The sequence below is a fragment of the Rattus rattus genome, chromosome 4 (genome assembly GCF_011064425.1).
Source record: "Rattus rattus isolate New Zealand chromosome 4, Rrattus_CSIRO_v1, whole genome shotgun sequence".
NCBI lineage: Eukaryota > Metazoa > Chordata > Mammalia > Rodentia > Muridae > Rattus > Rattus rattus.
Genome location: NC_046157.1, coordinates 114,593,760 through 114,618,555, shown reverse-complemented (window position 1 = coordinate 114,618,555; position 24,796 = coordinate 114,593,760). Strand labels below are relative to the sequence as shown.

The 24,796-nt window shown below is 44.6% G+C and overlaps 1 protein-coding gene across 1 annotated transcript in view; it reads left to right on the top strand.

The window, feature by feature from the left end:
- The window catches only part of Aff3 (AF4/FMR2 family member 3), a 464,232-nt gene that overhangs the window by 212,336 nt on the left and 227,100 nt on the right, over window positions 1-24,796 (top strand). The window contains exon 7 of the mRNA XM_032900975.1: window positions 14,476-14,523. Within this exon, the coding sequence (XP_032756866.1) occupies window positions 14,476-14,523 (48 nt within the window). The remainder of the gene's footprint in view (window positions 1-14,475; window positions 14,524-24,796) is intronic.

Here is a 24,796-nt window from a genome sequence, read left to right as displayed (position 1 = left end):
CTCTCTACCGCTGAGCTAAATCCCCAACCCCGACTATTCATTTATTTTGACTGATTAGTTTAACAGATTTTTCCCCCATTGAGAAAATAAATACTCATTTGAGCAATCTTGAAACTGTTGTACCTAGGCAAATAGTTCAATGAGATGAAAAGATGTGTCCCTGTGGTCTTTTTCTAGGAAAATAATGCAAAAGGGTAGACATAGAAATAGTTACCTCCCAACCCCCACCCCAACCCGAGATAGGATTTGCTGTGTCATCATCATCATCATGTGTCAGGACATCATCAGACCCCTGTCCACGGGTGATCCTTCTGCATAGACTGGCCGATATCCAGGACTACAGACGTACCTGAGCCCAGCAGGCTTTGCTTGTTCCTAGTTGCCAACCTGAAGTCAGGGGGAGACATTGGTGCCCTTTGCTGGCAACAGCTTAATTGGCATCTGTGTATTTTCCAAATTGCTATCCTTACATGACTGGACTATCCCCTTACATGCCTGTTTATAATCCAATACCCTAGTAAGCTGAGGCCCAAGTCACAGATAAGATGGGATCCTAATAGTGCCACGGAATCTAAAACTCCTTGCCTGCTTTAAAAAAGGGTTAGGCAAACATATATTTTTTTCGTAAGATGGAAATTTAAACTTTATAACATAAACTCTCAAATACTGATACAGTGGAGTAACCCCAAATGCTCCATTTTACTAACCTTGTCTCGGTACTGGATACGAAATAATCCTTTATAACATTTCAACTGTGTCTTGATCTCCTCTCAGACTTCTTGATTTGTCATCTTTTGGGACAGTGTAATAGATGTATAACAAGAATCCTCTGATGTTAAAAATATACTTTCGTGAATCTGCTTGTTCTGCCTTTGTTTACGCCCAGGGAGGCCAGAAGGGGGAGTCAGACGCCCCTCCCCAATAGGGGCTGGAGCTTCAGCTAGATAGGAACTGCCATGTGCATGCTGGGAATCAAACCTAGGTCATCTGGAAGAGCAGCCAGAGATCTTAACGGCTGAGTCATCTTCCCAACTCCCAGATCCTCTCATTCTGAGGAGATAATTTGATAACTATTACTGTTTGAGCATTGCCTGTCCTTGGCGTCTGTTACCTTTTCCCTCCAGGAGGAAGGTTTCTCATTGTTCTTCGGACACTCCATAACTTCAGTTATATTTAATTTTGTATATAGATTTAATTAAATTATATTCTGGATATCCCGTGTTAGTACAGTGTATGTACCACACGCTCTGACTCATACCTTTACTGTAATGAGGTTGTTGTTGTTGATGATGATGATGATGATGATGATGATGATGATGATGATGATGATATACTTTATTAAGATTTATTTGTTTTGCCTGCTACTTTTTTTGGTCCATCCAGGACACCACATCTTAATAAAATAAACAGTTGGATAAAAAAAGCTGTTTAAGATCCCACCCAGGATGCTGCATATTTTGTCGTAAAATCTCCTTAGACTGCAGTAGACTGTGATAGCTTCTCAGACTCGCCCTGGCTTTAATGGCCTTGGCCGTTTTAAAAATATGCCAGGAATTTGTAGAAAGGCCCCCAGTTTGGTGTTGTCTGAAGTTTCACTGATGGTCAGACTGAAGTTGCAGATCTGGAATCTTGGGATCTTGGGATCACGTCTTATGGAGGATGGCTGTGTCGTTGTGACTTACCGTGTGTCATTAGGCTTTGTTTCTAGAAATTATGTACTGTGGTTGTTATCCTTAGGATACGTATTTACTTCCTCAGTGTGAGTCAGAATACAGACATTGTTCACATCTGTATCTCCAGTCGTTCTAGAACCATTTTGAATAGATTATCTTTGCTCATCAAGTTATCCTCTGGAAAACTACATTTATCAAAAAACTGGTTGACCACTCTATTCAACTATACCACTTCAGTTTTCTTTTGGACCTTTGGGTCTGAAGATTAAATTCTTTGAGAAATTCATACTGAATACATTGTGTGTTTATTAGATTTTCCTCTCTCTACTCCTCCCAGATCCATCCTCCACCCCTTCCAAATATTCTCATTCTCTCTCTTCTCTAGAATGGGGTTTGTTTTCATAACCGAGAGTAGGTTTTCTTACACAATATATTCTGATTACTGTTTCCCCTCCCCCAGCTTTGCCATGAGCATGGGTGAGCAGGTGCCTCTGTGGTAGGATGAAGGGTCCTTTGTGGGTAGGCGGGCCCAAGACTGGTATATACCTGGATTTTTTAAAAAAGATTTATTCATTTATTATATATGAGTACACTGTAGCTGTCTTCAGACACACCAGAAGAGGGCATCAGATCTCATTACAGATGGTTGTGATGTGGATGCTGGGATTTGAACTCAGGACCTCTGGAAGAGCAGTCAGTGCTATTAACCAATGAGCCATTTGTCTAGCCTGGCATACCTGGATCTCGGGAGTAATCTTTCATGTTCCTGAGGAACCACCACACTGCATTCTGTATCCAAGCTTACATTCTCCTCGCAGTGGGGGGCATCCCTTTTGTCTCACACCCTCACCAGCGTGAGCTGTCACTTGTGTTATTGATCTTGGCCATTCCGACCACTGTGAGATGAAATCTCAAAGTCACTTTGATCTGCATTTCCCTGATGAGTAAGGATGTTGAACATTTCTTTTAAGTGCTTCTGAGCCATGTGTGATTCCTCTTTTGAGATCTCGTTTCTGTTCTAGTTTTCGGCAGTCACACCGGGTGCTGTTCCCAACATTGGCCATTAGTCTCCTGAACCCTGTAACTCTTGGCGTGTCCTCTGTCCCTGGGAGACTATCCTTTTAGACCACTACTCAGTTCTTTGGAGTTGGACTAAAGGATGTTCTTCCTGATTTCCTTCTTGTCAGGGAGCTAGCTCTAACACTGCGCTTTTAACCTTGAAAGGGCTTTTAATCTTGAGACTTTCATTGACCTTGAACAACCAACACAAATCTGCTCCTGCCACCGTCTGAACACTGATCAGTGACATGTGTGATTATGGTCGAGGGCATAGACATGGTCCACGAAATTGTGTCTACGCAGTTGGCCCTTCCCCATGCCACGCGTGTGACCTTGAGGGAGATACTCGTGTACAAAGTGTGGATAATAATGGGGCTTGCTTCATGAAAGCGTGATTACTGACAGATGCTAAAGCCGTTAGCACTGTGCCTGCAAAATTAGACTCTCCAGTGGGATTAGCAGCTACAACTGAGACTGTAGTCAGTCTCCTAAGTCAGAGGTCCAACGGGACATGCTCGACAGTCCTATCTGCCACCTGCACAGTCTGTCCTCTGGAACGGCTGACTCTGTCTCTCATATCACGCCATCCCCTCCTTGAGTAAAGGTGGAACTATTACTGTCTTCAAGTATAATTCAAAAAAAGCATAAACAGCAGGGAATTCAATAGGGAGGAAAGTGCTCCAAAGGAAAGGAAACATGCTTCAGGAACCGTTGGGTTGAAATAGAAGCTACAAGCCGGGGGATTTTTCTTTTCTTTTTTTTTTTTAACCTGCTGTAGGGCCATATGGTTGGAGAATATGTTGATGCTGCTTCTAAGATCCTTGAGTATTTTAAACTTGACATGTTATTTTTTTTAATGATTTCAAACATCATTTCTTCCCGAGCCTTTCCCAGCGTTGCGGTAATACCAAGCAGATGGCCCGGCAGCGCTTGCATTTGCATTTCCCGATACTGCCGTGTTATCTGCAATATTTCTTTTCAGAAACCCTCTATCCGTTCTCTACCTTTTCAGAATGGCTGTGATGAAATCATAAACAGGGTCCTGAGCCGGTAGAAGCGGGGACCGCATATTCCGAGTACTGTGTAGCGTTTCAGCTTTTATGGCGTTTTGTTTTGGGTTTTACCGCCTATTGTCATTCGAGGGAGCTCTCATTTTACTGCTTCTGTGAGGGAACAGTCCTCCTCCTCCTCTGTCTTTCTCATAAGAGGTACGTTCCTCTCGTGGCTGGCCCCAGCATTCTCGGCCTGCTTACGTTCATACGGGTACATTTTCTAGAGTAACTGTGTTTACTTATTTATTGCCTGGCCCCTGCACAACACAGCATCTGTTCCATGAAAGGTGGACCCTGGTTTGTTCGACCCTTAACTTCATGCCCCCGCCAACACAGCACGGGGTCTGTGTGAGTCAGTGGGCACAGGAATCAGAAATAATAGCCAGATTTCTAGGAACTAGGGTTTCACAAGCCAGCTAGCTCTCGGGGCATGGCTACTTTCCCCCTTCTTCTGACTTCCATCTCATTCTGGAAGTTTTTAAGGGGGCTTTGCTGCCAGCTTCTCCCAATTGTCTTTCTTCCGTGGTTCTGTTTTTTGTTTGTTTTTTTCCCCTCATTTTTGTTGTTGTTTAAAAAAAACCAAGAGTGTATTATTAAATAGACAGTCTCTTGGGGTATCTCTTTCCTCATTGTGGGCACAGCGGACTAGTGCCAACAAAAAGGCATTTTCTTGCTTAACAGACTGGAAGCAGGAAGCAGGAAGGCTGTATTGATCAGCCCTGACTCCAGGCTTTGCCTTAACGAAGCTCAGCCCACCGGTGTTCCTGTTAAGATGCTTTGCTTACATGCTTCTGAATGAGAACCAGAGACTGCCGAGGTGTCCGCTCAGCTCACGGGGTGGTTAATGTAGCGGGCTAGCCACGCCTGGCTGCTGCATCGCCAACTGGTCTTGGTGTGAGCTCCCGTTGATCATCATTGCTCCCAGCTCGTGACTGGCATACAACGCCTTTCATTAACAGTCTCTGTGACTCCAGGCCAGAGCCGCTGGGTCTTAGACCTGAGCAAATGGGAGAGAAAAGTGAACGTGGCTGAGGCTCCACTCTGCCATGTTTGAAAAAAAAAAACAAAAAGGACCGTTCGCTCTAACTGTTGGAAGTGTTGGCAGGTCGTTTATTAGCAGGAAAACAAACCCTGTCTCTCGGCTCAGAAGTACGGTAGGAGTTAAAGATACCAGTTTATTGCTACAGCCACGTGTCAGCCATGTTTGAGGCTCCACCTGGTAACTGTATAGCCGTGACAGTTTCCTGGGATAGAAAAGGGGCACCAGCTTGCCTAGAAGGAAACTTTGATTTCTCCACAGCCAACATTACAAAAAGGGCTAAAAAGTGAGAGTCGTTGTGTTTTGGCTTGGTCTTTCTCTTCCCTCAGCCTCAGTATCACTGGGCGGCAAGTCCATGAAAGCCGCAATCAGGGATCCTCATAGAGGATAACATTATAAAAGGCAACACAGGCACAGAGACTCCAAAAGTGTAGAAAATAATAATTCTGATGGGTTTCTCAAAAAATCAAAACAGAAACAACAGGTAAGAACTGAGCAACTTAGGAAGGGGAGATATAGGAAAGGGGGCAGCTGGAGTTGAGCTGTCAACACAGTAGACATCAAGATCAGCCATGTTGTGGGATAGCATGGACTCTCAGTATCTGCTGCCTCGTACTGGAAGACCTTATTTTCCTATGAGAATCGCTGTTCACTGTGCAGTTTCTCAGTAAGTTCAAGCACATGACCTGCCTACTGTGGTATGCATGGCCTACTGTGGTAGTTTGCAGCCTACTGTGGTAGTCTGTGGCCTACTGTGGTAGTCTGTGGCCTACTGTGGTAGTTTGCAGCCTACTGTAGTCATCCTCAGCCTTCCGTGGTAGTTTGATCATCTTTGGCCTACTGTGGTAGTTTGCAGCCTACTGTGGTAGTTTGTAGCCTACTGTGGTAGTTTGCAGCCTACTGTGGTTATCTGCAGCCTACTGTGATAGTTTTCAGCCTGCTGTGGTTGTCTGCAGTCTACTGTGGTAGTTCGTGGTCTACTGTGGTCATCTGCAGTTAAAATGTACAACATTCTTGTGTAAGGGCTGGGTAGATAGAACATTGTTAGAGCCCTCACTTCACAAGCATAAGGCCTGAGTTCAATCCTGAGAACCTGGGAACCTCTGTCAGTTCTTAGGGCGTGCACTTGTAATCCTGAAGCTGGGAGTGGGAGACAGGGAATTGCTGGGACTTACTGTCAAGACAGTCCAGCATAATTGGATAGCTCCTGGCCAATGAGAATGTCTGTCTCAATCAGGTAGACAACAGTCCTGAGGAAGACACCCATGGTTGGCCTGTCTTCGATGTGCACTCCTCACACACATGCATCCCTAACTCAGACATACATAGAGTGCACATATATGTGTACAAGCAAAATTGATTTAAAAAAATAATAAAGCATAAAAGAATTTTATGTTTGGTCTTGGGTTCCACTCCCAAGGTCACGTAGTTAATGGGAACATTGTCCTGCTGGGTTGAGTTTTGTCAGCTTGGCACACATAGGGTGATCTGGAAAGAGGGAAAGTCAACTGAGGAACTGTCTCCTTTAGATTGGCCTCTCAGAACGTCTGTGGAGCATTTTCTTGAATAAGGATTGATGCGGGAGGGATCTGCCCACTGTGGGTGGTGCCATCCCTAGGCAGGCAGGCCTCACTGGTCACATAATTAAGGAAATTGAGAAAGCCACAAAGTCTAGACAGTAAGCAGCACTGCAGGGGCTCCACTTCATTCCTGCCTCCGGGCTCCTGCTTCCGCTTCTCACTTTGGCATCCCCTGATGGTGAACTCTACCCAAATACTACAACAAGTAGCCAAGGCTACACCAAATAAACCCTTCTTCCCTGTATCGCTTTTGCTCATGGTGTTTTCACATCAATAAGAGCTAGGACAATATTTCAATCTGGAGTTTTGAACATGGTTTAACATGTCTTGGATAAGGGGTATCAGCTTGTGTGATCAAATTCACAGCACCACAGTGCCATTTATATTCTTGGTCGAGAGGAAATTGATTATATGTCTAACTCGGGGGACACAGATGAGAGTAGTTCTAAGTTTCTTTAATTGGTTAATCTCATCAGCCACCTTGGATTACTCCTTCCGTCTTGCAAATCTCTGTGTTCAGAATTTCATGATTAGAAGGAAAGATGTTCGTGATGGTACTCAATGAGCAAATGTGTTTCTCCTGTGTATTTTTCTTCATCCTTTAAGAGGATGTGTTTTAGGGATACCCCATCAGCAAACCTTCTGCCATTCACAAAAAAAAATATCATTTGTTCTTTATTAGATTAGGAGGCAGATAGATAATTGGGGTCAGGATGAAATTCAGGAAAACACTAAAGAGGAAATGGCACCTTTCGGATGTCTCCCCGAAGACTGGCCTGGTGAGTGAGTGAGTGAGTGAGTGAGTGAGTGAGTGACTGACTGACTGACTGACTGACTGACTGACTGACTGACTGACTGACTGAGTGACTGAGTGACTGAGTGACTGCGTGTCTAACAGCTTGGTCCTGTCACCTGTCTTGAGCCTGCTGGTGTTCCTCTTGCTGGGAGGAGTGATTCAGGATGAAGAACAGAGAGGTCTTACCATGTTCCTGTCAGTGTTGATTACCAGTGTTCTTTTGTGACTGCCTTGTGGTTTGTTTACCCCGTGTCGACAGCACAGTCTGGAAGATGACCCTGACTTCTAGCACTGGGCACTTCATTGAGACATGATCCCACAGCAAAGCCCTCGATATCCATCAGTGACCGAGATGTAAAGCACTGTCTCTGTTTCTAATTCCTTCATGGCATCCGTAGGATTTTGACAAGGGCAGTCCCCTGATACGCCACCAAACTTGCCGACAGCTACGTGCGCTTTTAACTGCAAGCTCGGACTGATGTCACTAGCTTTCATTACAATAATATAACTGTGTGGCCTTATCCTGTTGTTAGGCACCTGATAAGGCCATTACATCTACAATAGTTGATTTTTCTGTCTAAAACTCCTAGGATTAAGCATTTCATGGTTTTTTTTTTTAACACTTGGAATATTTTCGTATGTATAATGATGTTGCATGGGATAAGACTGAAGTCTACATGGAATGAGTTTGTGGCTGGCTTGCGCTCTACACACATAGATCATAGAAAACCTCATGTGATGTGTTTACATGCCCATCCCATGGGTGTACCCATAGGTGTACATTTAATTTCAATGAAGCAAGTAAATGTTGATGTTCTAAGAATTGGGCTTTAAGGCATTATTATTTATTAATGTTTTAGGGAGAGCAAAGAGGTCTCTTATGATGCAAACAACTGTCCTGGTCACTCGTTTTTTAATTGAATTTTTAAATTATTTTATTTGCGCATGTATATAGTCTTTTATATGGGTGCATGTTTGCATGTGTATGTAGATGTTCGCACACACATGTAGAGAGCAGAGACTGGCATCTGATAGCTTCTGCTATCAATCTACCCTTGTTTTGTTAAGGCAGGGTCACTAGCTGGCCCAGAGCAACACTGTGACTAGCCAGCGAATTCTGGGGATTACCCTTCATACTCCCAGCACCAGGGTTACAAGTCAAGCCACTGTGCCTGACTTTCTGCATGGACACTGGGGAATCAAACTCAGGTCTTCATCAACTGAGCCTGCTCCCCAGCCCCCACAACTTTTGATTTATATTTTTAAATCTAGTTTTCTTTGTGAATAAACTGGCTACATATTTTGTCATTCAGCAGGCATGCTGTAGGGAGGACCCTAGCATTTGCACCAAGTCCTCTGCCAGGACCTGATCATGAGCACGTGCACAAGAGATAGCATGTCCACTATAAACTGCTGTTCAAGCCAGTGGTGCCCAGAGTATTTCCTTGCTTTATTCTTGTCATTAAAGGCTAGTTCAAGTTGACTCTCCCTTCCCCAGAAGGCAGCAGATGAGAAAGTTCCAGTGTGCACGCCTTAAAACTGGTAAGGTTTGCAAATACCCAGCAAGGTATCTTGGGGATGGTTCCCCAGTCTAAACATGAATTCCTGCGTGTTTCAAATATACCTCGTGTGCACAGACTGGCATTATAAATGCTTTTGTGTGCACATCTCGATCCAGCATGAGGCTAGATGTGGAATTCTCCACTCATGACAGCATGCCAGCGTTCAGAGAAATGACAGGATGAAGCATCTTGAAATTCTGATAGTTGGACTAGTAACGATTATATTTGTTAATATAGTAAAAAAAAAAAACTAAAGGGATACTGAATGTGAGGCTTAACGCTGTAGGAGGCTTTACAACTGGGTTGTGCATTGTAAGCGATACGCTGTCTGTCACTGCTTAGTGGCAGGCGTTGAGATAGAGCTCACCTTACCCAACTCTCCCTGGCTCTTTTGCTTTTTCTTGGTTTGGATAGGGTTTTGCACCATAGCCAAGGCTGTCCTTGGGCTTGTGACAATAGTCATTAGAAGTATAGGATTGTAGGCAGGAGTCACTGTGCCCAGCTTCATGTTTTTAAACTAACGTACTTTGTTTTTCTTTTCCTTCTGTTTCTTTGGTTTCGCATTATATGTTAGAATTTGAAGGTATTTTTATCCACAGGGTGTGTTTCCCAGCCTTTTGGTAGATTCCCTAAGTTATGTCTGTGTAAGACACCTCGGTCATTTTTTGTGGACCTTACCCTCATTTATTGTTTTTTTTTTTATTGCACTTGGGTTTTTCATATTTTAAAATTATTCATACTATTTCACAAGGACATTATTGAGCCTTTTTCCTTGAAAGTTGTTATATATATATAATATATTTTGGTCAGATTATTTTTTTCTCCCCCAACTCCTCCCAGATCTTCCCACATACCCAAGATCATATTCACTACCCATCTTGTCTCCTGTCTCTCAGAACAAATACCGAAGCACAAATGAAACTCAGTAAGAGACAAATGACAACAGCAGCTAACCACACATACACACACACGCACACACAAACAACAGCTAAACACACACACAGAAACAGACACACAAGTACACACAAACACACACATAAACACATACATAGACATATACACAAACAACATCTAAACACAAACACAGAAACACACACAAGCACACACAAACACATACATAAACACATACACAGACACATACACAAACAACAACATCTAAGCACAAACACAGAAACATGCACAGACAAGTACACAAACACACACACACACACACACACACACACACACACACACACAGAGTCATGGCAGTTCCTGGTGTTTGCTCAGATCCTCAGGCACTATTTTCATGGCATTGATACAATACTTCATCTCTTCGTCTCAGGTTTTCTGTAAATGAAAAACAGTAAGATTTGTTTAAAGGTAGCCCTGTAGAAACATTTAGGTGTAGGTGTGGGATAAACAGTTTCTAAATGTTTAAGGATTCTTGAAGATTTGTTGATCACGTTGTTGTCCCCTCGGGCACTGGTTAGGAAGGAAAGTTTTGCTGCAGTGTATCTCATGAAGAGTTAAACTGTTTCCAATACCAGTCCTGTGTGCGGCTCATCCCCTCTGCCATGAAATGCCATTTCACTCTGATTTGATGGAGCCTTTTCTCCTGAAGCCTTGCTTCTTCCAGGGAGCTGTGCTCAGCATGGTAATTAGGGACTTGATGCTGTGCTCCTGGCTGCCTCTGGAGCTCTTCTTTCCCAGAACTGCAGTCCCCACATTTCCCTGGCAGGCTGTGCAGTGTGTGTGAGTGCTAAGATTTGGGGAAAGCATGTTACAACCAAGGCTGTGGCAGGAGAATCAGCCAGGGAGGCTAGCTTTTAATTGAAGTTTAGTTGGAGTTTCAATGAGGTGAGACTGTTATGACAGATTTCAAAACGCAATGATAGAAAAATGAGGGGGGGTTCATCAAAGTCACAGTAAACAACCGAGCAACAGCTCAGCGGCTCAGCGTGAGACAGCAGCCACAAGCCCTCAAAAAAAAAAAAAAATACAGAGTAATTAAAATTTACATTGTGCAGCCTCCTTCTCTGTGGGTATCTTTCCAAGGGAAACAGCGATTTTATTGTGAAAAAAATATAAACGCAAATTTGGAGATGTAAATTGCATGCATGTTTCAGCCTTCCTCGTAAACAGAAAGTTATCAAAGTATAAATATAATCCAAGCACATAACTATAGTAGGAATCAGAACCAAGGGAGAGCCCTAAAATCAGAAGGCTCCTCCGCCCCTTTCTCCCTCCGCTACTCACTAATCTACCTGTCCTGTACATTTGGGGAAAGACCAGTTGGATTTCTATGTGCCCATCTCTGAGGTCATATATACCCTTTCTGTTCATTTAATTGGTTAGAAAAGACAATGGCTTCTGACTGTCTTTCTCCTCCCCTTTCGCTCCTCACTTCTCTGTGTATGATGTAGAGGTTTGGTGACTGAGAGGCCATGGCTAAGTGTTGAGTAATGTGTAACATCAACAGATGAAGAAGATCGCCTCAATGCTCCGAGAATCCTTTGATCTCCCCACTGTGAACATGAATGTCATGCCCACTAGAGGCAGCCCCCAGGACTGAGCACAGGGAGTTTGCCTGAACTAGAAAAGTCCCTGGAGGACTAATAGAAATGTGAGTGGCCCTGCCTTGGCCACAGTTGTTGCTGTAGTGTTTTTGGTTAGAACCCTTCATTTGAGCCAAGTTTCCCTGTCTGTTAAAGTCATTGGATTTTGCTGAAAGAGCTCCTTCTGAATCAGACTTCCTTCAATGCTGTGCCGTGGACCCACCCCAGTGCACTGGAGCCCTGCAGCTTCAAACCAATATGGTCCCCTTCTTGAGTCCCCAGGAGGAGAATTATTGTAGAGAAGACTCAGGGGCTCACTCTGCCCGACTCACTCAGGCTCTGATGCAAGCATGAGGCTTCCTCAGATGGCTACTGGAAGTCATTGTCCTGGCCTCAGTTTAGCACTTTCTCTTGATGGTCACTGTCTGTCTGTCCTGCCCATCAAGTCTGCACATCCATCAGGGGGAGCCAGTGTCATAATCCTATGTACTCCATGAGCAACAGGGAAAACAGTGCTTCACAGTGCGTCTGCTACACCTTTCTCTTCATTACTACAGTAAGGCAACAGGAACTTACAGGATAGTAGGAACGACCGTTTTAAGAACAGTCTGCCCCCTATGTACAGCACATCAAGGGAAATTAAAGTTTAATTTTCAAAGGAGGCATAACTTTCGGATCTTTTTAAAATTAAATGATTGTCTCCTCCCCCTTCTACTGCTAACCCTTTCCTTGCACCCTTTTGCTCTCTCTCAAATTCATGGCCTCCAATACTTTAATTGTTGCTACACACACACGCGTGTACACACACACACACACACACACACACACACACACACAAATGCAGCCTGCTCAATCCTAGTGAAACTTGCATTTGTCTTTTCAAGGAAGACCATTTGGTATTGAATCAAGTGTCTTCTACCTCGGAGAAGAACATTCCTCTGCTCTCGGTGTAGCATCCTGTAGTTCTGTGTAGGGCTGAAACCCCGTGTGATTTCCTCTTCTGTGTCCCCATGTCGGTCCCTGTTGTCCTTGCTCAGCTCTTGTTGAGACGGTCATGTTGATGAGACCTCATGGTCATGTTGAAGAGACCGCATGGATATAGCTTCTTTGACTCTTACCCTGTCTCTACCCCGCAATGGAGGCTTATTTAAAGGCTTCAACCTGAAGTTGAGTTTGAAGTATTTATAATAGGTTGTTGTACCCTGGGTAAAATGAGGAAACATTTATTCCTTGTAATTGTTTCTAAGGTAGGAAATAGGGAGTATATTGAGCGGTTAGCATTTGCTTATTCAGCATTCCATCTCCTACAAATGATTGGGGACGTCAGTGTGAGAGAAATGGTTGTGGGTTTGGAAATAAAATTTCCATCTGAAACCACTGATTCTTCGCACTTAAATAATCAGAGGGGCCATTCCTCTGAATGGGAGTGAAACCCTGGTGTGACTGAGACTCTTCTATGTAGCCTTTGGGACGATTGTTCCATGTTTCCCCTTCGCAAACGCATCAGGCCATGCCTGCTATGACAGACAGCATTTTTCAAGAACAGTGCTCATTGTTGGGAACATCCATGGACAGGGAAATTTCTACTGCTGGGCCTCAGGCATCCCACAACCCAGTCCAGTCGCTGCTCTGTGTTACATGGCTTTCTTTCAAAGTCTTGTTGACTTCTTGGGCCACAATTGGCAGGGGCCACACAAATCACCAGTCCTGTGCCAGTAAAAGGTGAAGTCACATGCGAGACTTTTTCCAAGTCTAGTCTCTTCCTTCATGCTGACCTACTAACCAGGGCACGGAGTGGGGAGACATCCATCTCTGTGGATGCTGCTGTCAACCTTTTGAGCATTAGAGTTGATTCTTGTGAGCTTGGTGAGCCCTGGTGTGGCAATGTATATAATCCCAGAACTTGAGGGCTCAAGACGGGGAGTGGTAGGTTTCAAAGTCGTCTAGGTTATGAGGTAAAACCCTATCTGAGACAACAAGCCAAGGTGGAACAACTACAGAAAGAGACACATTTGATACTTTGCTTGCCGTCAGCTGATATGAATATTGTACACGGAGAACACTGTTCAGTTCAGTTGACATGTTTTGTATGGAGTGTGTGCTAAGTGGAGGGGTAGTTGGCAGTATTGAGTTGGAGTTATAGGGAGGCTAGGATGAGGAAGTCATGCTCCTGAGAGCACCAGGATCAAGTATAGCCACTTTGAGGAGACTGTAGGTAAGCTATGACCCCAAAGATGCCTTGGAATTAGCTAGAAAACTACAGAAGGCATTCCCAGAGGAAAGAGTTGTAAAGAAAAGTCAGTGGGTTTGACTAACAGATCACAAAAAGGAAAAAAAGAAAAAAGAAAAAAAGTCTCGTTCTAGTACGTTGCCCTGTGCTGCGGTTGGCACCCTTGAATTACAGGGCCTGCAGAATGATTTCCCCCGGGGACCAGAGATAGCACACCCAACAGTAGACGCTCGTTGCTTTTATGTGCCCATAAAGCCATGTCCTTTGCTGTGTAACCAGCAGTAACTAAGCAGTGTCTGTGGACATCAACATGCTCTCCTCCCCTGGGACCTGAGGCCACCACACCTCAGCATGGCCTACCGTGCAAGGCAGCATGGGTGACTGCGAGCTGGAGCTTCTGGCAGGACCCAACACCAGCATGCTTGGCAACACCCATAGGACCCTGGCTGTTCTTCCTTTGCATTTTGTTTTGGACTCATCCTGCGGTGTGGTGTAGGATTTGAGGACTATGATCTAGACTCTTATTGAAGCTGTGGTGACCATCATATACCCACCCGGTCCACCGCACATGTTTCATGGGTAGACTGGATCTACTTTGTGGTAAAGACAACGGTTTCCAGACTTGGATGAAGCCCAAGGTGGATGGACGAATCTCAGAATTGTGGAACGTTTTCAGTGATTCTGGGAACTTTCCCCACTTCAATTAACATAGTGGGAGAGCTCTGAGCATGCATATGTATGTGGCTCTGCAAGCCAGGAAAGGGGAAGCAGTAAGAACTGACCAATGAGAGCCGGTCATCAGGGCGTAGCCTATCAGCACTCCCTGCCTCAAACATTCCCTAGTCAATGTTGCTTTATTCCCCAAGTAATTTGGAAATTTGGTTGTCCCCCTCTTTTTGTGACCCTAATTCCATTGGATCAAACCTGATTTATCTTTCCTTTGCTTTCAGGAGAGTAGATCTGGAGAAACCAACAGCTGTGTGGAAGAAATAATTCGGGTAAGGATGCTCTTTAAATCTTATCAATGCGTTGGTCATGCCTATAGCGTTCCCAGAAGAAGGAAGTCCTGTGGCCACATTATCAAAGGGATGCTTCGTGGTCCCTTGTTTGGTGGTTACCTATTCTGAGGATGGCCATCTGAGTCACCAAAGTGACACTTCATGAAACAGCAGTCTAAGCTTACCCAACCCCTGTGCTTTGTGGCACTTGGGTGACACCATTAAAGAGATTAGCTAAAGGCCAACAAGACAGGTGTTAGGTGAAAAATACAGCAGGATTCAAATCTGTATGCACCCATCCGTCACTCGACCATTCCTGAATATTCCTTTCTGGGTCGGGCAGGAACTGCCTTGTGATTTTTCCTCTAAACTTAATTAGAATCAGAAGCTCCAGCTTAATGCTGGAGTCTCAAGTTTATTTCTGTGCCATATTGAGGGTTTTAAATTTCTTTGGTACTGTGTTTGCCCGTCCTTCCCGCTGCCTCCCCTCCACATGCAAGTTTCACACACAAATGAACAGGCTTGGCACTGTATTAGCATGTTCCAACTTAGAATCGGGAAGTCATCGTCAACCCATAGTTTTTCTTCCCTCATAATTTTTTTTGGGGGAAAAAAACTAAAAAATTCACAGTTCTCAGAAAACTGATATTGCACTGGGCAAAACACCAAAAGAAATTATACCAGGTGGTGTGGCCATTCCCTGGAAAGAGGAGGGCATTCACGTGTTCCTGCCTTTTGAATACCCTGCATGTTTCTCCACGAACTGCCAACACGTTCAAGTATTATTATATAATTACTTGACTTAAAATTTTTACCTTCACAAATCATTTAAAAAAAAAAAAACCAGGATATTTTTCTTCCTGAAAAGTGTTCTTTCACAGACCTTTTTAAATATGGAAGTTGGTCAGAAAAATTAAAGTTAGAGTGTTTGAATTTGTAATGAATTTTTTTTTAACTTCTTAAGAAAGCTGTGGTCAATGCACGAAGGTTTGTTCCTTTAATTATGTTGAGTCTATATTTTATTTAAGAAAACCTGTGTTAGTGGCTTCATTTCAGATTAAATGATGGACAGTATTTGATGCTAATAAGCCTTTCCTAACTCTTTCAGTGTGCTTTCATGTTACAGCTAAATTCTCCATTGTTAGGCCCCTTTGACTGACTGTGGCGTCCACATTTGTGTCCCAGCCTCTCTTGCTGTAGTTAGACACACCTCCTCACACCATCTTGTATCAGTTCTGAAGAAGTTTATCATTTGGCATCCCTTATCTTTCTCCTTCATCCTTGCCCTCCCCTGACAGGGTCTCCCAGACTGGCTGGATCCCACATTTCTCCCTCCATTGTCTGGTTGCTGGGATTCCAGTTGTCTCCCATACACCACGTTCAACTCTGGGCTTTGAATTTTCATCTGTACATAGCGCTTGAAGTTGAAATAAAAACTCAAGTAATGTACACATTAAAAAGGTATACTTTAAGGAAACTAAAATTCATTTGAGTGAATCAGATTCTTCCAGTCAAGTTTAAAGCTTTTGCTCTATAAAGACAGACAATGGCAGCCTCACGCTCCTGCTACCCCGTCTACCTTCCTACCATATTGCCTCAGAGCCTCCCACTGGGTGCTGCCTCAGCCTCAGCCCTCTTCCTGTCAAGCATGATGAAAAGCGAAAGACTGGAGCCCTGTAGTAGATGGGTGGGTGCCCACACAGTAGGCTGAAGTTTCCACACATTTACTGGCTGGGCCTGGACAAGGGGACTGTGCGAGAAGAGAATGAACTATTTGAGCTCTCCTCCTCTCAGAACCTTTTGGAATTCTACTCCTACATGAAGCAGTAGAGGTATCAGTCGTGCAGTGGAGTCTTGTACACTGACCCCCTCAGTGTCCTTAGTAAGTGGGTAATGGAGGAGCTACCCAGAGGATGCTATGTCCCCAGGAGTGCCTGGCTTTTTTCTTGCTAGCCCTTGGCTCATTCGGTTGGCAGTTCTCTACCATCATCTCTCTCATCTCATCTCATCTCATCTCATCTCATCTCATCTCATCTCTCTTCTTCTTCTTCTTCTTCTTCTTCTTCTTCTTCTTCTTCTTCTTCTTCTTCTTCTTCTTCTTCTTCTTCTTCTCTCTCTCTCTCTCTCTCTCTCTCTCTCTCTCTCTCTCTCTCTCTCTCTCTTGAAATGTACTGTCTCCCCCCCCCCCAGGCATAAGCCCAGGGCTCTTTTCTACTAACAGCCTCAGATACAATGTATCAGCCTCAGATACAATGTATCAGCCTCAGATACTTCCTATGTGTCTATCCCTCCTGGACTGTGGCTCCTATATAAAGTCAGTGAGCAAGTGAATGAGTGAGTTTTCCTCCAAAGGAAAACCCAGAAAGCCATTGTGATGCCATTGCTGTGACTCATGGATGTGGCTGGTTGTTTTCTTGCTGTCTGGTTTCCATGGATAGCATCTGTAGAGCCCAATTTTCTTCATGATTTTTCTGCTCTGTGACTCACTCGGGGGAAACCAGATGTGGCCAAGGTCATCAGGAGTAATTGTCTGGAGCCATGCTGGGTAATGGGTGATGCTCTCTTGTGAAGGAAGCAGAGGGTCTCAGAATGGTGATGGTTGGAGTTCTCATGTCCTCTCTGTGTAGAAAGGCATCTGGGGAAACATTGGTGGGCTAAAAAGCCTTGGCCTCTTACCCTTGTGGAACTGTCTGTCTATTCGCAGTGATCCAGTTAGGAAGTGCTGTCACACGAGCAGTGACAGATTCTTGGGGATTTATGTGACCCAACCATGTGCTGCATGACCTTGCTTGTGGTTCAGGCTAGTCTCACTGAGGAAGTGACTGGTAGGACATGGCTTGGGAAATGAAATGAAGAGGCCCCAAGCAAAGGAAACAGGAGAGCCTGTTGGAGGCCTATGAGGTCAGGGTAGGCCAGATGACCAGAGAGTGATAGATGGAGACAGGAGGAGGCAGTTAGGTCTGGCCTCCCCGGCACGCTCATATGGAAGGGAACTGTGGGGTTGGTAAGAAGGATGATAGGCTCACATCGACAACTTCAGTTCTGGATTCTGACAGGCACACAGGATGGAGTAAAGAGTCGAAGAGAGTAGGAAGGAAGGGTGGAAGCCCTTGAACAATGCATAGGAGAGATGTTTAGGGGTGCAGACTCAGTGAGCAATGGTGGCATTCAGGATTACTCCTGTTTCAGGGAGAGAGAGGAAGTAGGAATCCATTTTTAGGCATGCTCTATTGAGTTGACTGGGGGCATCCAAGGAACAGAGGTGGGCATGTAAATGAGGTAACTCACAGCAGACAACTGAGGCAATGGATAATAACAGGACAGAGAGGACCACATTTTCCCAGAGAGAGGCTGAAAACAAGAAAGCAAGTGCTTAAGGCCCAGGAAGGGAAGGTCCAGCTGTGAACAGAGAGGGAAATCGGGTGGTGCCTAGGGCAGGGAGACGCTTTGAGCGATAAGGTGTCGGTCAGTTCTCAGCGATTGAAGAAGGGAAGCAGGGCTCTTGTGCTGTCACAAGGATTCCCATGTGTGAAAATGCCAGCTCGTGCATCCACGCAGTAAACTCACACAGGTTTATGGCTTGAGTTGCCAGCCACTCGTGTCTCTAGCTTAGGCTGCTTCTCCCTGCTTTTATTTTTGCTGAAGTGACTGTTTTCAAATCATTTCACACATTCTAAAGCATCATTGCTTTCTTAACTCAGAGAACTTTTAATCCTGGGAACTGATAAATCTGTGCCTTATTATGGAATTCTCTTACCCGAGAGTGGAATTATCACTGAGTCCTGTAAAGATGGGCCATGAGGGCTTGAAGCCCTCGAGGCTGACATATGCTCAGAGTAGGTCTTTCTGTAAGTCATCCTGTATCTCCCCCCGCCCCCGCAAGGTTCAAGTGGAATAGTACCTCAGTGCCTTTCACTGCAGCGCCCATTAACATAGAATGGCATTAACGTTTGTTCAGCCAATAAAACCCCTTTGCAACAACAATGGAAGGAGTGCGGGGCTGGGGTCCAGGATACACAAGTTTTATACAAGAAGGTTTTCGGTTACGCTTCACTGAGAGCACCCCCACTAAGTGCTATGCCTTATAATAACAACCAAGGGGCCAATTGTGGTTCTGGTTTGAGTTTAGAGACCATTTGAGTGTTGTGTCTGAACAGATTCTTTTCCTGGCTGTCATCTCTAGTGTCTATCCGTGGTGGGCACTCATACAGGGTTGCGGACTCCCGTTTATATGAAAGGGGTGAAGGATGCTTGTTTAAATTCTGGAGATCCATTTCCTGACTTTATAGTGGAACGGCCTCCAGGCGAATGCAGGAAAGGCATTTCTCCCCCCCTTAATTTCCCAGAAAACTGAAGATCCTTGCTGTACACCATCTCTGGAGAGGTCCGTGCATGGTAAACAGTGTCATATGGCTTGTGCATCATTAAAGCCTGTCACAAGGCCAGGCTCCAGGGGGTGGGACAAGAGAGGCCTTGTGCTCAAACATCTACGTGCTCCTTGCCCCAGATGAAAACATATTAGCTGCTCTGTGCCTACAGAAACACGAGAAACAAAGAGAGGACTTGTTCTGAGTGCCTTGCTTGGGTCATTTGGAGGACTGGCTCAGGTCACATCTCCTCCACTGCAGACCAGGGCGGCTTTTTGTGAAAGTTAGTACTGTTTCCTTTATAATTTCTTTTAGTTCGTTTCCAATGCTAAAGATTGAACTCATGACACATTGAAGCCCACCAATGACAAAAATCAACCCCTGAGAACTGTCAAGGAATAACATAATGTGACCCCCATTGCTTATTATAGAAAAAGGAGCCAGCAGACGCCTGGTGTTATATAGAGAGTTCACTAAGCAAAGCATAGCATCTCACTCAAAGATAGGTTAGGACATTCCATAGTGTTGTGTTATATGTGTTCTTCTTGCTTGTTGATCATCTGAATGTTAAGGAAAGAAATTTTATCTGTTTATATCTCACTTACATCTATAGATAAATTCTTAATTTAAAAATCCCAACAGTCCATTGGGAACTTAAAACCAAAAGCCCTTATAATGGACTAAAATTCTTAAAATTCCAAAGGAATCAAGAGCACATCAAAACAATCATCCAATCTGATCAATGGCTTCATCCTGTGAGGCTATAAGGGATGGTTCAATCTGTAAGAGAAAACCATCTGACCCAGTAGATCTTTATAAACAAAACTGAAAGAACAAAACCACATGATCATTTCCTAGATGCTGAGAAACCCTGCTTTGACAAAATTCAACCCCTTCATCATCTGTCCTGAAGAATAGGAGTCATCCAAACATGTAAAAGGGCAGTACAGTTAAAACCAGATCAACATTAAACTAAATCAGCAGAAACTGTCTCTATCCTGCCCTAAAATGGGGGAAAGACCTCAGCCTGTCCACGGGTGTCTGTCACTTATTCAATATGTTCTTGAGTTTTAGCCTGACATGGGACAACAAAAGGAGCAGTCAATGGGATACAGATCGAAAGAAAAAGTCAAAATGCTCCATTTTAATGATATGTTCCATCCATGATCCCAAAAATACCTACAAAACTAGTAAATGTGCTAAACAACTTCAGCAAAGTGGCTGAGGCTTTAACTGGGAGAAATCAGTAGATTTACTGGAAGAGAAACAGGCAGAGAAAGAAATTAGGGAATATGCAGATAATAGATCCAAATAATATCCTGGGCAGGGGTGCCCAAGCCAGCCCCAATAAGAACTTCAACTCTGGACTAGAAAGCTAGGGGCAGGAGATAGCTGCAAGATGGAAAGTCTCCCATGCTTCATCCACTCACTGGACTACATATATGACATTCTAACCCAAAGCAAACTCTCCAGATTCATCTCCCTATCTTACCCTTCTTCAAAGAACAGTTAGAAAAATTTGCAAATTCATCTGAATAACAAAAACAGGATAGCAAAACTTATCCTGTACCCAATGAAAGACTTCAGCCATTGCTGTGTCTTTTACAGAGCAGGAAGTGATAAAAACTGCATGGAAATGGTACAGAGACAGACAGACTTGAAAATGGAACAAATTGAAGACCCAGAATGAAGGCATCACTTATTTTTACTTTGTTTTTTTTTTTTTCCAAAAACCATTTTGAAAAAAGATGGGTTAAAATGGTGTGGTTCAACTGGGGGAGTAGATTCTGATGTAGAAGAATGCAGATAGGACAACCATTGCTTACATTTCAGAAAAGTCCAAGTGGATCAAGAATTCAAACCAGATTTTCAAACAATGGAAGAAAAACTAGGGAAGCATTTGGAACACATGGGCACTGGAAAAATTTCCTGAACTGATTCATGGGGTTATGCAAGATCAAGTTTGCACAAAATGGGATTTTACTACACAAAACTGCAAAGACCTAAGGCAAGGACACTGTGGTTGTGCAAACGGCAACCAACAGATGGGAAAAGATCACTTCCTACAACAGATAGAGGCTTCATCCAAAATATACAAAGAACTTCTTAGTGCAGGTTTTTAAAAATGGGGGTTCAGAGCTAAACCCAGGGAATGCAAATGCTAGGAAACATTCTGAGCCACACCTAAATTCAAATGTTTCAACATCTTAGTCATTTCTGTATTTAATAAAGTATATGTTTAATGGCTGTATATAGGTCATCAGACTTTGGAAAACTTTCAACAGGGCCTAGAGAGAGGGTGCAAAATAGTTAACGGCATCCATTGCTTTTCTAGAAGGCCTGAGTGAAATTCTGGAAATCAGTCAGGTTCACACAGAAAATTGGACATTGAACTGTCTGAGGATCCAGCTCCCAAGGGGTCAAAAGATGCCCCTTCAGTCTCCAATGAAACGTGCTCCACTATGTTCACGCACGTTTTATTTAATGCAGTAAGCAAAGACAGATGCCCTAACAGAGGAAAAAAAAATGTGGTACATCTACATAATGGATTTAAAAAAATAAAGTTTCAAAAATTTATGAGTTCCGTGAAATTGTAGGCCTTGAAATGGTTTGGGGTCATCCTGAGTGAGAGGCATCCAGAAAGACAACATGTGCTCAGTGATAAGTGGGCATTTACGTGTGAATGCTTGAATTGGGTAAGATCACAACAAATGAAACTCAAGACGAAGTGTTTGTGTGAGTGAATGAACTCGCTGTGAGAGACAAGCCCCCTGTGGCCCACAGAGGCTCTGCCAGCAAAACCACTTTCAGTTCCCCGTTGAAAATCCTGTCAAACACATGGGCCTTGAGCTCGAGGTCCCAATGTACAGCTGTGTCAACCAACCCTGTCCTAGGACCACACTGCTATACGGGTCTCCCCCAGAACTGCTGCTTGTGTTAGGGCTGTGGGGGCCTGTAAGTGGCCATGTTAAGGGAAGCCCTGTCCTGCTAGACTGAACCCCAGTGAACTAGACTGTTGGGGATACCCAGGGCCAGCAGCAATGGGGGAGGGTGGGGGAACACCCATAAGGAAGGGAGGGGGGCCCCGGATGTTTGCTGAAACCTGCCTCCCTTATAACATTCTGTATATAAAAACTCAACTCAATAAAAAAAAAAATCCTGTCTTCGTCCATTGGGTTAAAACCAAAAGCCCTGTATAAAGGACTACATTCTTACCTCCCAAAGGTGTCCGAGTGACGCATTGCAGGGCCAATCTGGCCACACTCTGAATGCTATGCTGTGAGTCTATAAGGAGGTTAGTCTGTAAGAGAGGAGGGTCTGACCCAGTAGACTTTGGGGTGACAGCTAACCGTAACCCCGAGGGACGACGGAAGCTCCTGCTGAGAATACCCTGCTTTGGTTCTCAGGATTCTCCTTCCTCATCTGTTGCACAGTTAGGAGTCATCCAGTCATGTGCAGGGCAGTAGAGTTAGTTAGATCACTCGGAAACTGTCAGCAGCCTGTCTCTACTTCCTGCCCTCGTGGGGGAAAGCACCTCAGCCTGTCCACGGGTGTCTGTCAATATTTGCAGCCATGTTGTCAGGTTTTCCTGACATGGGTTGTGAATTTCAGTACTGCAGTAATGGCGGCAGTAGTTAAAAAAAGCAATGCTCCATTTTAATGTGTGTTCCATCCATGAGGGGCAGAAAATACCTACAAAATTAGTAGATGTGCTCAGTGGCCTAAGAGCTGCTGAGGCTTTAGTGGGTGGGAGAAGTGATTTACTGGAAGACGGGCAGAGAGGAAACAACGTGCAGATATGCTCCTTTGAGGATCAGCCCTCCTGGGCAGGGGGGTGCCCAGGCCAGCCCCACCAACACTGGACTAGAGAGCTAGGGGCAGGAGTGTAGCTGCAAGGCGGCGGTCTCACCAGCTTCCTCCACTCACTGGGACTACACGATGACATGTATAACCCATGCAAACTCTCCGAGTATCTCCTCTATCTTACCCTCTCTTAGGGGAACAGTGTCAGAAAAATAGTGCTTTACTAACAGCGAAAATCCATAGAGATGCGTTTTTCTCCAGAGCTGCATCCCCCGGGACTCCTCCTGGACTCCTAGGTAGGCTAGGAGCTTCATTCCCACTTTGTCTTCACCCCTCTGCCGCCTGCCTTTCACATTCCATACCTGTAAGTCAGCTCCTACTGAGAAGGACGACCCCAAACATGACCATCAGGAGGCACAGGGACGATGCTCACCACAGCACCTGTGGCCAAGTGCTTGTCCGGCGTCTCTCCCCACTCTACCCTTTAAGATAACTCCTAGCCTTCTGGTCCTCCCTTCCTGTATCTCTCTGGGATGTTATCTCCTCCCATTCTTCCCATTGCTGGTAGGTGTCCATGCATGCTGTGAACCCTGCTCTGTTTCCTGAACATCATGCTCGCCTGTCTGGCTCCCCCCATTTCCACATGTTCCACACCGATACCTTAACTTTACCTCACACCTCTACCACCTTTTCCTCCCAGGTGAATTATTGCTGTCAGGTGGATCCTTCTCTCTGCCTGCCTTCTTCTTCAGTTCTTCCCCAGACAGTCCTATTCATATTCATTCTCTCTCTGTTCTCGTTCTCTCTCTCTCTCTCTCTCTCTCTCTCTCTCTCTCTCTCTCTCTCTCTCTCTCTCTCTCTCTCTCTCTCGTCTCTGTCCAGGTCAGAACACCATCCTTTTCAGCCTAGATTATTCCAGAAGGCTGCCCTTTGGCATCTATCCCCTTCTCTGACTAGCTTTCCACGGTGTGCACAGAACCAGCTTTCCAAAGCCTACATTTTACTAGCCTCTCCCAAGCACAGGATAGCCAGATTTCCGCTCAGCCCCCTCTGTGTTCCTGGCCCGCACCACAAACTTTAATTCCTTCTCTGCAAGGGTGTCACCACCTCTGGCTCTGCCCCTGGGTCCTGCCTTGCCTCCTTACCTTCAGGCCACAGATTCAGCTGAGTGGCTTCTTTTTTTTTTCCTTGATGTGGCACTCTCTCTAGGAACCTTTCTCCTTCCCCAGATCTGAAATAGAGGCTCCTAGTCTGTGATCCCAGGAACCTGCGTTCACGCTGTAATACCCGTTTCGGGGTGGCCTTTCTTATTTCTCACTGACCAATAAATGCTGAGCAAGTGGGTGAAGAGGAATGGATGGATGGATGGATGGATGGATGGATGGACGGACTTCACCCCACGCTTGTTCCTTTGGTTTGTACTATTGTCTTCTAGCACCATAGCAAAAAACATTTGAGGTGATTTTTTTCCCCTTAAAACATTACTTCTCTGAGGACGACCAGCACCATTGTATGGAGAAGAATCGTCACCCACCGCTTGGTAAACAGTGATTGGTGGTCAGAAATGGGAGGGGATCGAGCCGTTAACCGCAGCGCGTCCAGAAAGCCCTGGACTTTTGTATCTGTTGCCTGTGTCTTGGTTGTCTTTTATGAGATTGGGTTTTCCATTTTGATAGATAATGAATTTTTACAAGTTGGAGAAATCAAGATAATAAGTTTGCGAGGATAATTTGGTTAATTAGCATGTTGCTACTGTGGAATCAAGGGCTGCAAGTCAAAGGGATTCCGCTGTTAATGTGGTCTATGCAAAACGTCTCTCGGAAAAAAATTAAAACACCCACCCAGAGAGATCAGCTCGAGGCACATATTTAAAACTTGTGTTTATTATGAAAACCGCACGCGGTGTTCTCTGTTACTTTTTTTTTCTTCCAAATTGAGGGTTGTGGAGTTTCATTGATTTGATGCAAATTGCCATTGTATGCACACAGATCTCCGAAACATAATCTGCAACGCAGATAGCGACAGCTTGGCGATGGGAGAGACGGGACTTGGTCCGTCCTGGAAACTGTTACACGTCTTAAATAAGGCACAATTCTTTACCT